The sequence below is a fragment of the Ammospiza nelsoni genome, chromosome 15, assembly GCF_027579445.1.
Source record: "Ammospiza nelsoni isolate bAmmNel1 chromosome 15, bAmmNel1.pri, whole genome shotgun sequence".
Taxonomy (NCBI): domain Eukaryota; kingdom Metazoa; phylum Chordata; class Aves; order Passeriformes; family Passerellidae; genus Ammospiza; species Ammospiza nelsoni.
The window spans coordinates 8,871,185-8,883,171 of record NC_080647.1 but is presented as its reverse complement, the minus strand read 5'-3'; the positions used below and the strand labels follow the sequence as shown (position 1 = coordinate 8,883,171).

The following is an 11,987-nucleotide window of genomic DNA, read 5'->3' as shown; positions in this document are numbered from 1 at the left end:
TGGGTTGGTTTTTGATTTTTTTTTTCTTACATCATTCCTTTGGTTAGAATATCTAACTGGTGAAGTGAGCCACAGAAGCAGAATTTGTGTTTGCCTTTTGGATAACTTCTGGACCAAAACTTTCCCCAGAGCCAGAACAAACTTTCATGGACTAGTGGCTAAAGAACTTGAAAGGACACAGACTGAGATCTTGGAGCATTACACTTTGATGGAATGCAGAGAATCATGTAAATTACAGCATTTATTAATAATGAGTCATTGGGAAAAAACCTAATTGTCAATCCTAGAGCAAGCATATGAAGTGCCTCCTCTATCAGATTGTTATATTGGTGGGACTGGAAGGTGTGGGGGACATTTATATTCAATTTTAAGAAGTAATAGATTTCCAAATGTGAAAAAGGTCCCATCTTCTCTAAAACCCACAGTAGAAGAATCCTTGTTTTCAATTCACAATTCTAAAGGTGTTTCTGAAAACTTGCTGCCTTTTTGGAGGATTTCACTGAACTTATGCTGTGTAGTGCTCCCAGGAATCTGAATGGCTGTCTAAGCAAAGCTCTGGGTGTTAGATAATGAAATGGCAGTGCATCTCAGCTTGCTGACAGTCCCCATGTAAATGCAGTTGACAGTTCACAAGATTTTGAAGGCACATATAGTGAGGTAGCTGTTTAGTATGAGTTTGCCTACAAATGCTTTCCAGGGGAATTGTGAAATGTTGTCAGAGTTGTGCTGCATGTAGATAAAAATGGGAAAATGCAGTCTAGGAGCTTGAATTATATCCATATTTATTCATCTGGCTATATCTAGAAGACAGCCACAATTGCTTTTGGACAAAGTCCCTTAGCAAGGTACAGAGTTTGAAGTTCAATACACTGATTATTACAGCTTTCATTTTATTATGCTTTATTTATTACATGTCAGTAGATGAAGTTCATGTGAAAATGTTGCCTTCATTACGTAAGATCTTACGTTAATGTTTGTAAATTCTGCTCTAATAAATAGTAATAAAAATGAATAACTGTAATTGTTTGTGGTAGATAGGTTTTCCCCCAGTCTTCAATACTGGTGATTCCTACAGGCTTCTAAGCCACGTTTTATCAGTCTTTCTGTTCATATGTTCAGATGTTGAGTGCCTTTTCAGGGTCATGAATGACAAATGGTTGCTACTCAAAGTACTGTTGATCTATTCCTTTTATCTAAAAGAATGTTATTTTCTTGACAGAAATATTTTCTGACTATTTTGGAGAACTTTTATGCCCCTCTTAAGTCCCCCTTTAGTATTTTATACAGTTATTATGAAGAGGGACTATTGTAACATGTTACATGTGACCATGTAAAATGTTTTCAGTTGCACTGATGTGACATACCAAGGGTGTTTTTTCTCTATGCAATATTTGCAGATTAAAGATAACAAAACTTCCCCTCTGTCAATCTATAGACAGTTTTGTGTCCATGAGTACCCATTTCCCATAAGACAGGCTTTTGGTGACAGGTGAGGAAGTATTTCTTTTTGTTAATCTAGGGGAGAAGGAACTAAAGATTTCCTTCAGTGTAAATTTCTAGTGTTTTATTAACATGCTGTCACAATAACCAATAACAAATAAATACTCAATTCCTGTAATTGCTTCAGGCAAACCTGTATTGACTGAAATTGGCAGAGGATTTGCTTTCTCTCCCAAGTCCTCATTCCATGTAAAGCATTGTTAGTTAATAAAATATGCATGCACTTTAAAATGTGAGACATCATTGTAATCTTCATACCCAAAGAGAACTTCTGTGTTTCTTATTTGACATTTTTTAGAACCTGATTTCAGGTGTTTAAATAATAATTTCACTTTTCACAAAATCATAGAATGGTTTGGATCAGGACCTTAAAAACCATCTTGTTCCAACCCCCATGCCAAGGGCACGGGCACCTTCCACCTGCTCCAAGCAGGGTCCAGCCTGGTCTTGAACACTTCCAGGGCTGGGGCACCCAGTTTCTTCTGGCAGCCTCTGCCACAGCCTCACCACACTCACAGGGAAGATTTTCTTTTTCCTGTCAGCACATTTAATATGAGCCCCACTTTTTCATACACTGGCCTGCTTAATATGATTTTATTATCCTGAAGGCTAATCTTTAAAGATATATGTAACAGCTTGCTTTAAAACTTTTAAAATGCATGGCTTTGTAGATTGGATTTTAGTTGTTATAAATGTCACATCCCACATATGACAGTTACAGAATGTTTTGGCAATTAAAACATTTATTAGATGAAAATATGCATTAAAAGCAGCATTTATATAGTTCAGCAATGGAAATATAGAACATTTCTGGTATACTTTCACACCTTTCAGTTTGAACCTGATGTGCGCTGTTGTGCCCAGCTGCTGTTTCAAGAGGCTGGGTGCTTTTTATGGAAACACTGTTTACTCTGACATGTATGAAGTTGGCCCTGAGACTGCAGCTCTTGCTATCAAATCTAATTTTCTGTACAGAACTAGTGAAAATGCCTCCTCATAGAGCTGCTATGGAGAGAAGTGGGCTGAACAATGCTTTGTTACTGAAAGTTTGTGACCTGTGGGTTGTACCTTGTGCTAAATGCTGAAGCCAAAATCCTACAGGCTGGTTTGAAAGCAGAATTACACAAGGCCCATTATTAAATCAGTCCATCTGCTTGAAATACAATACAGCAATTATGATAAAAAGCCTTTTCTTCTTAATCCAGGGATTCCAGGCAATGCATAGAAATGCCTCACTTTTCATAAAGCCCCTTACGTAATTTTCAACAGAAGCATTCAATACTGAACTTTTTTTTGTTTAACTGAAACAGCAGGAAGTAAGAGCTAATAAAGGTGAATACAGGCAGGTGAAGCCCTGATGAGAGAATATCTGAATTTTACAAAGCAGTTAAGAGTATGGTTGAAAATAAGATATGACTCAATTGTTTTGATTTGTCCTGGCAAAGATCTTTGTGACAGGTGTTGGACACGTCAGAGGAGGGAGATTAGTGACATTGTCTGCCTTGAATTGGTCATCCTGTCCTGCCTGGTTAATGTACAGCCTGATGAGCTGCCTGGCATGGCTCTTTTTGCATAGTCATTGCTGCCAGTCACTGTTGAAGGAAGGGTTCAAATTGTAATGAACAGACTAAAAAAGAAGTTAAAACCCATCCATTTTCTTCAGCACTTTGGAAAGAAGTAAAACCTGTGCCTGCTGCTTTATGAGCAGCTTTTGTGACACACTTCTCCTTTCACAAGGAATTCTCTGCTTTCCTTGAAAAAGTAACAATCTTACCAAAGTGTCATGCCTCCTCCCCAAGAAGTATTAACAATGAGCTTTTCTTGTGTTACTGCATGTTTTCTGCATCGTTTATGTTGCTATTTCTCTTTGTGATGCATAACGTTCTGATGTACAGATTAATCCTTAAAATAGTTTTTAGTTCCTCAGAAGATGTTACAGAGTAACTTTAGAGTCAGGTGGTTGGGTCCACTTAAGGGTAGGTTACAGCCTTCCAAAGCTCCAGCTTTTGCTCAGTATTAACAATTACTTGGGGTTTTTTTCTGCAATAGAGCGTGTTCGCTATTTAATATTCTGTCAAAATTTTACTAGCAAACTGCATTTACAAGCATTCCATTAGAACATATTTTACGCAATCTATGGATTGGATAACCTGACAGATCAGAGAAAGATAATATAAAACTTGAAACGTTAGGGGACTATTAAATATAATAATAAAATATAACATTTGGTTGCAGTAAATAAAAACAAACTCCACCATTATGCAAGAGTATTTTATTTTCTGCCTTAAACAAATAAAAGCACATTTCCAATTTGAGGTAAACCATTAGTAGTAGTTTGCAAAGAGTATAAATGTCTCTAAAAATAAAACAGCAACACAAAGGTCATGACAAGGCCTATGTGTGTCTCCAGACCTTTGTCAGCTAGTTCATACAGTACCACTTTACACAACTCTGGCTCAAACAACCTTGCTCTTCATTGGAAGGCCCAGTGCAACCAAAAGAAAATCCCAGGACGGTGTTGGGACTGAGGGAGAGTCAGTTGTTCTCACCACAGATAGTCTCAGGCACTTTAATATGTTGTGTCAACTCGTTTATGAAAGCTGCTGTTGTGCAACACACTCTACTTTTGAACACTTCTGCCTAGTTTGCACCTTCCCACCCAGGACTCAGTTCCTCATTTTGGGCATGTTGCCAAACTGAAACAACCAGACAGTCGAGTCAGAGAAATGAAACAGAGGGAACTACACCAGACAGGCACCCTGGAGATTCTGCACTAGCAGAATCACCTGGACAAGAAAGTTCACATGTGATCAGAAAATCATTAGTTATCTTGGAATTTATAAGTTTTATGGAAGTATTTTGGATGATGAACATTTACATTTTTCCTTGGTCATATCCATTTATCCAGCCCTCTCTGGTAGGAGGGAGGTCACTTAGAAAAAACCTAGTAATTAAGCCAAGAGCAAATAAGTAGAAAGCAACTCAAAGGTCAGGTGCTGGTTATGCATGAGATTGTGTCATTTCTTTGAATGGCAACATTCCAAACCAACAAAGGCCTCAATGCAGAAACAGCTTGCACTGTTTTATTTTGTACAGGAAACTTATGTAAGTTACATTGACCAGTAATGTTTTTCTGCTAGGTAGAGGTGCATGTACAAGAGCACTTGCTAATCATGCCATACCAGCAACTTCTTCTTTTTTAGGCCTAGGAATCAAGAGCAGCTGATCTTTCATGTTTAATATAATTCCATTAACATTCATAGGAGCACTTTTTGCTGAGAAGAAAATCAAATGAACAATAGTCAAGTCACACTCCATGGTGTACCTGTAGGGATGCCTAGTTCCACTCATTATCTAAACTTTTGTAACACTATAGATGTGCTTTAAAAGTGAACAGACAATATTAGTCTATGCAGAATTATGCATGTTGAATACATCAAGCATTCATCAGTCTTTATTAAATACTTAAAAGTGATTTAACCTCACAAAAATTCTTAATCTTTTTTAAAAGCAGTTAGTGTTTCATCTGTAAGTCACTAATGCAATGACTCAAAAGCCAAATTATCTCACATAATAATGAATTACACTGCACAACAAATGAGTATGATGCTTTGTGAACAAAATATAGTCCCTTTTCTAAAGGAATTACAACCCAGGTAAGATCTGCCAGATCCTGCAGAAGCTAATACAAAAGAAGATTTAGTGGTGTTTGTGTTGCATATGTGAAGTGAGTCATGTGCTTGTCTCCACAGTGATAGGTTGGTAATGAAAAACTTGATTCCAACCTACTTTGCACTAAATGGTGATAGCAGGAAAACAGTCTTTTATTGCCAAAATTGCAGTTTACTTTTGCACAGACATTTGTCATGCATACTTATTATGTGGGTTTAAAGCAAGACAGATCATAGACCTTCAGAAGCTTCCCACTGAATTTGAAAAGGAAATCTTTGAAAAGAAACCATTCACTGTACCTCTGGACCTTTTGTAAACCTTGCTGCTGCTGCACCTTGTGAAACAGAAGTGGAATGTTACAAATGATCCATTGTGGTTCAAAAACAGATTGTTCCACACTGCAGTATCTACTCTTTCTTTGCATCCTGGGCATCTTTCTCGTCTTCATCAGAGTACACGGTGGGTTCCTCCCCTTCCTTCAGCAGCTTACCAACATGATGGTACTTAACTGGGGAAAAAAAAAATCCACGTAATTTTCTGCCCTGAAGAGACACGTTTATAAACTCCTCCAACTGTTTCCTGAATGAACAGGATGACTATATTTCAATAAAACAGCTCTGACCAACTTGTTCCAAACACTGGGGGAAAGGAGAAAAGCTAAAATCAACTACTACCTGAACTACTATTACTGCTGTCATAAGAATCAGGTGAAGTGAATGTAACTCTCATTTTATTGCCTAAACCAAAAGATGAATAAACACAAACTGAGGTACTCACCCAGCCAAGGAAACAGAATCCTGGATTAGATTATTTCTCTTGCCAATGTTAAAACCAAAGGCATTGTTAGAATATTTACATTATTAAACATGCACATACGTATGTGCACACATATACACAACCTGGAAGGGGTTTTATTTTTTGTAATGTGTATTACAAATATTCAATAGGACAGAAGGGAGATAATTTCTCCCAAAGATAGAGATGGGTCTGTTATCCGATTATGTGATTAAGCCTCTGATTTATTTTATATCTCCTTTTGAGCATGTAAAAATGCCAAGACATGTAAAGACTGAGAGCTATATTATGTTGCCTATCTGTCAACTTCAAATCAGAACTCCCTGATTTCAGGTATTTCAGACTAGCAATGTTGTTATAAATACTTAAAACAACTATTTGTCATATTTAATAGGAACACAGTAATAAAAAGAGAGGACTTCACTGTCAGTCCTGATGCTCAACACTTGTAAAGGTAGATTTTAACACTAGCTCAAGTCATATATTTGATAGCACAGTTCTGGTTTCTGCAACAAGCTTGTTAGCATAATAAACCAGCCATTCACTGTGGCGTGATTAACAGTCTTAATTAAAACAGGAAGAAGGCCAAAATAGTAGGGGCACATCAGGTCAGGATGGAGATTTCTAATGACATCATGTGGAGAAAACTCCATTGCAGCTGGTTATAGTAAACCTTTCAACACTAGATTTAAAAGGAAAACACATTTTATTTACACTATACTGGTAACTGGTGGACTGATGTATGCAATTTCCATCATATATATATATATATACATACATACACATATATATATTATATATATATGCATATATACACACATACACACACACATATATATATATATAATGCTTCCAGCTGGTTACAGCCTTTTAACTATTGCTTCCCCTACTACCAGTTAACTACTTCTTTGTAAATAGGTTTAAAATTGCTTACAAGTGAATTGTGACTCCCAGTCCCTCAAGGTCTCTTGCTGTGTAGCATTGAGGTCAGAGAGGTCATCATAGGTGTCCCTCAGTGCCTCCTTGTCCAGGCAGAAGGTGGCAAGGCCTCGGGATGCATCTCTTCCAGCAAAAATCCCATATGGGCCCTCTTTGAAATAAAAACATAAGCAGCATTATTGCAGAGGCAATGGAAGCTATGTTACCTTCATGGATCAGAGTCCCCAAACTAAAACAGATGGTGAGTTTCTACCCTGAGCCATGCATCAGGTGCCTCAAGATTCTGAAATGCTTTAAAGTTTTATTCTAATTGGTAATAAGAGAAAACGGAGGAAGAGGACAAGAAACAAAATAATGGAGAAGGATACTACTGAGGTTTGCTGAAACATCAGGACAATGAACCACACAATGGTGCACAGCACATATAAACAGGGTAAGGACAAGCATACAGACTGGGACACACATCCTTAGAATAAGGAACAGAGGAAGGATGTCTATGGGGTGAAATCAAAGTTTTCTGATGGATACTCCTGACTGGAGATGAAAGGATGGCTTGACAGAAAATATAGTGGAGCTATGAGAAATTACCAAGTTGGAGGAAACATCTATTAAAACAAAATGCAAGATGAACTCAAATGACCAAAACATTTAACTCACAAGAGATAAGAGACATCAAGATAAACTCTTGCTAAACTTCATTAATGATTGACTTGCTTGCATGACAAGCCAAAAATTGAGATACTGCATGTTCAACTAGACATTCAAAGTTCTTCTAAAAGAAGCTCAAAGATGTTAGATATGAAGTCTGGTTATTGTAGAGCACATGCCAACTTCCAGTGTGCTTTTTCCTAAATTAATCAAAAGAATCTTACTTTTCCATTAAAATGAAAATCAAACTAGCCAGACATTGTGGTGAGCCATTCAGCAATTACCAAATCAGATGCAAAGACAGCTTTTACTGTCATCAAATAAGGCAGCATCTAAAGCTTGGACCTTATGTCAACTGGATTTTTAGGTTGCACAAACACAGAACTGCACATCTAACTCACTGTGCATATCATTCTGACTGCTGCAGAATGCAAAGCTACAGCCTGGCATCATTCAGTGGCAGTCTCGTCTATGTTTGGCCCAAAAGCTGTAACTGATAACACTTCCAAAAACGTGGTGTCTCCTGCATTTTTTTCCTTGTCTCTTAAGCAGCACTGGCAGCTCACTACTGCAGCTACCAGGCTGTCTGGACAGCTCGAGAGTGGTTATGCCAGGCAGAACCTGGTACAAATCAGCAAGCCTCAGTGAGCAGTTTTAACAGGCAGCCTCTGATAAAAATAAAACCCCATGGCCTCGTGGAGGTGATAAAACTCCTTCATCTGGGTGCACGTAGTCCCACCCACCTCATCACTGGCTGCTCTACGAGCATAGGTTATTCAATCTTTGCACGTTTGAACTATGCTCCTGGTAGAAAGCTGGTTTAATCTAAATTGCCAACTATTTAGTATAAATATTATGCAATAGAGCGATACACACTAAAAGTTGGGAATGGAATGTCAACACTGAGAGAATACTTCGCTTCTGCTGCCCGCCATCAGGCAAAGGCAACCCAGGCCCACAAAGCCGCCCAACCTCTCATGGTACGTGTAGATTGCCATGGGAGAACACCGAGAATAATGAAACTACGTAAAGTGGCAAAGCCGGAGTTTCTCCAACGCCGGGGCCCGACTGGACCCGGACGGCAGCAGTGACCGTCCCGCAGCCTTCCCGGCGCCAAGCACCGGCCGAGCCCTCCCAAAGCTCCGCATGGGGACCGGGATGGGCTCAGCGCCGATCCCCGCCGAGGGAAGGCGCTCCCGGCCAGCACCGGCCCCGACCCGCCTGCGCTTCCCCGGAGCGTGCGGAGCGCCCGGGCCGGGCCCGCCCCGCAGCCCCCGCCCTCACCGGGCCCGTAGAACTTCCTGGCGCGGGTCACGTCGAAGACTTTGCCGTTGACGGCCATGAGGATGCGCGGGTCGCTCACGCCGTCGAAGGGCCGCAGCTGCTCCAGGGTGAAGTCGCGGCGCTTCATCTTGGGCAGCGGCGGCGGGTCCGCCTCGCCCGCGGGCGCCGCGGGCCGCTCGCCCCGCAGGATCTGGTAGAGCAGGAAGAGGCAGAGGCCCAGCAGGCTCAGGTTGAGCGGGGAGCCCACGATCTCCAGCAGCAGCCCGCCGCTCTCGCCCGCCGCCTCCTCGCCGGCCACCGCCACCTCCTCGCGGGCCATGGCGCTGCTCTGTGCGGCGGCTCCGCGGGCTCGGAGCGCGCAGCGCCGCACGGAGCACAGAGCACGGAGCTCACCCGGCCCGGCGAGGCGGACCCAGGGGCGGGCGGTGGGCGCGGCGGGGCTGAGGCGCGGGCGCGGGGCCGCCTCCAGGCCGGGCCGGGCGGGCTCTGCTGGGCGGGCCGGGCGGGCTCGGCTCCGCGGCTCCGCGCCCGCCGCCGGCGCTAGGTGGTGGTGCGGGATCGGCCGTGGCCGCGGCTCCCCAGATTGGGTCAGGCCAGGCCGCTGTGGCGGCACTCGGTTCCACAGAAATTCCGTAAAAAATAACCTCGGAGTGGCGTTAGAGCCGTGTCGGGGCTGCCGCGATGCGCTGTGCGAACCGCGCTGCTGGATGGAGGATGGAGCCCGGCTCAGCTCCGCGCTGCCAGAGTGAGACAGGGGACAGCAGGCAGAAACTGATGCCTTGGAAGTTCCACCTGAATACCAGGCAAACTTCTTTACTGTGCAGTGATTGCACAATGGAACTGATTGTCTTGAGAGTTCGTGGAGTGTCTCTCATTGTAGAAATTCAAGAACGGTCTGGATGCAATCCTGTGCCCCCGGGCTGACCCTGCCTGAGCAGGGAGGCTGGACCCGCTGTGCTCCCTTCCAGCCTGACCCGTTCTGTCACTCCCTACACTCGCTCCACCTGTGCACATCTTCGCTTTCTTGGCAAGGCAGTGACTTTTCTGAATACTCCAGAAATGTCAAACTTAACATAGAAGAAAAAGGAAGAAGTAACCAAACTTCTGGGTTTTTCTCATTCAGATATTACCTCCAGGCCTCACAAAACTACAGAAGCAGCAACCATGATGTACTAATATAGCATGAAAAATAAAATTATCCTGTCACAGAGTTCTGTATTAATGTTTCTTCTCAGTGGAGGTTTTGGTGAATTAAAACTTAAGCTGAAGGAAATGCTAACTTGGATGTATCTACTTGGTATGATGTTCATATGGTGGAGCAAATGGAGCCCCAAATACAGGTACAATATGACTGGTGACATCTGCTCCTCGGTATCAAGTGTGAGAAAGCACAAAGTGATGCTTTGGGTCTGAGTAGTCACCTCTACAAAACGCATCCTTCAAAAAGATCACAAACCAATGCCCTGCCAGTGTATCGTCATTCTCTACACGAGTCAGTACCTCAGGGTACACCTAGAGAAGAAATGCAGTGTACCAGCCTTGATCACAGAGTCATTAAGGTTGGAAAGAGATCACCAAGTGCCAACCTGATCTCCCATTATAGCTTGGCAGATGGTTCATATCCCTGCTTCAGGGGAAGCAGGCAGCTTTCACTGAACCTGGCCCTGGGAAACGTAGTCACAGCAAACTGAAAGAAGTGCATTTAGTTTACTTTCTAATTCTCAGAAGGAATATTTTTAATAATAATAATTCTCAATAACTGTAACAATAACAATAACAATAATAATGATATTATTCTCAGGAATATTTTAAACTCTGTGGGTCACCGCAGATATGGATAATATTTTGTGATACACACAAGGACTTGTCTACTAAGATGTTTAGACGCGTTGGCTCTTGGTGTTTGGTTCCACCTGCTGTCTCCTTTGGGAAGCTCCTTGTTTTATAGATCAGCTCCTGAACTTAGATCTGCCCTGTCGTGGTATGCACTGACTTTTGCTTCCATCTGCTGTGTAACTTGAACAACTCCTTGTTTCATTGATCTGACAGCTGAGATTTGTACTTGTTAATAAAGTAGCTCTGCATTTTGACTCTATTTCAGATACTAGAGAAATCTCTGAAACTTCAGAATTATTCAAATTCTGAAGCTGTATTACCTAGTTAATTCTGCTCAGTGTAGACCTGACACTGTTACACTTCATTGTGCTGCTATTATGTTGTAGAGGAATAGATGTAGAAAAAAGGAAGACTGCTATTATGTTGTAGAGGAATAGATGTAGAAAAAAGGAAGAAATTTGGAGGGATATTTTACATTTTTTTTCAACAGCGAGGAAAAACCCCAAGACTCCAAAACAATGACAACCCTGAATCTGACCTTGAACTGGACACTAATCTGGGAAAAGAAGCTTTGTTTATGCCTAATATCCAAGAGAAACGATTCAAGAACAGTTCATTCTTAGATTAAGAAGGGCCAGGAAACATTGCCAAGATTGATAGAATCTCAAGTTATTTGCCATGCGAGTGCTGGTACTGGAAGCGGCCCAACTTTTCAGCTCTTTATAAAAAAACTCATATGCCTTAGAATGCTTAAGAATCTTAAGCAAAAAATAAGAACAGATATTTAGAGATAAAAGGGTATGAATAAATGGTAATACATTGGTTGGAAATACCTAAATTCATGAACCTTTTGTTATGCATTTCCCTCTAGCAAGCCTACTTGGCAATTCCTTTAAGCAGAACTGAGGTTCCAGCCCGAGAGGAGTTTGCCCCAGCTCTAGTTAAACACCACTGGCATTAATTGTGCTCCCACACAGGTTTCCCTCTCCATTCTATAAACAACAATAGCTTTCTCCTTGAAACTATTCTGCTTACATCTCTGAGATGGGTTGATAGCCTCCAGCAATGTTCTAGCATAATGCTCTCTTCTTATTAATTGAAGAAAACACTGGAACTCAGACAGGTTTCATATCCTTGCAAGTCAGGATAGTTCAAACAGTTTAAAAATACTTCTTTAAGAAGTAGCGTTGATCTATTAGAGATGAAGAGAAATTAGCTCTGCTACACCTCATTATTCTTCCTACTGTGCTATTTCCACTTTGTATCTTGTCTGGTAGATTTAATGCATCTTTTAGAGCAAATTTAATTATTCT

At 41.5% G+C, this 11,987-nt stretch overlaps 1 protein-coding gene across 1 annotated transcript; it reads right to left on the bottom strand.

Moving 5' to 3' along the window:
- Window positions 1-3,757: 3,757 nt before the first annotated feature.
- On the bottom strand, window positions 3,758-9,241 carry PGRMC1 (progesterone receptor membrane component 1). Its single transcript, XM_059483172.1, has 3 exons — window positions 8,839-9,241; window positions 6,902-7,057; window positions 3,758-5,680 (listed from the first exon to the last, which is right to left on the bottom strand). Exons 1-3 carry the CDS (start codon window positions 9,155-9,157, stop codon window positions 5,580-5,582), a joined length of 576 nt encoding a protein of 191 aa, XP_059339155.1. The 5' UTR covers window positions 9,158-9,241; the 3' UTR covers window positions 3,758-5,579.
- Window positions 9,242-11,987: the final 2,746 nt, after the last annotated feature.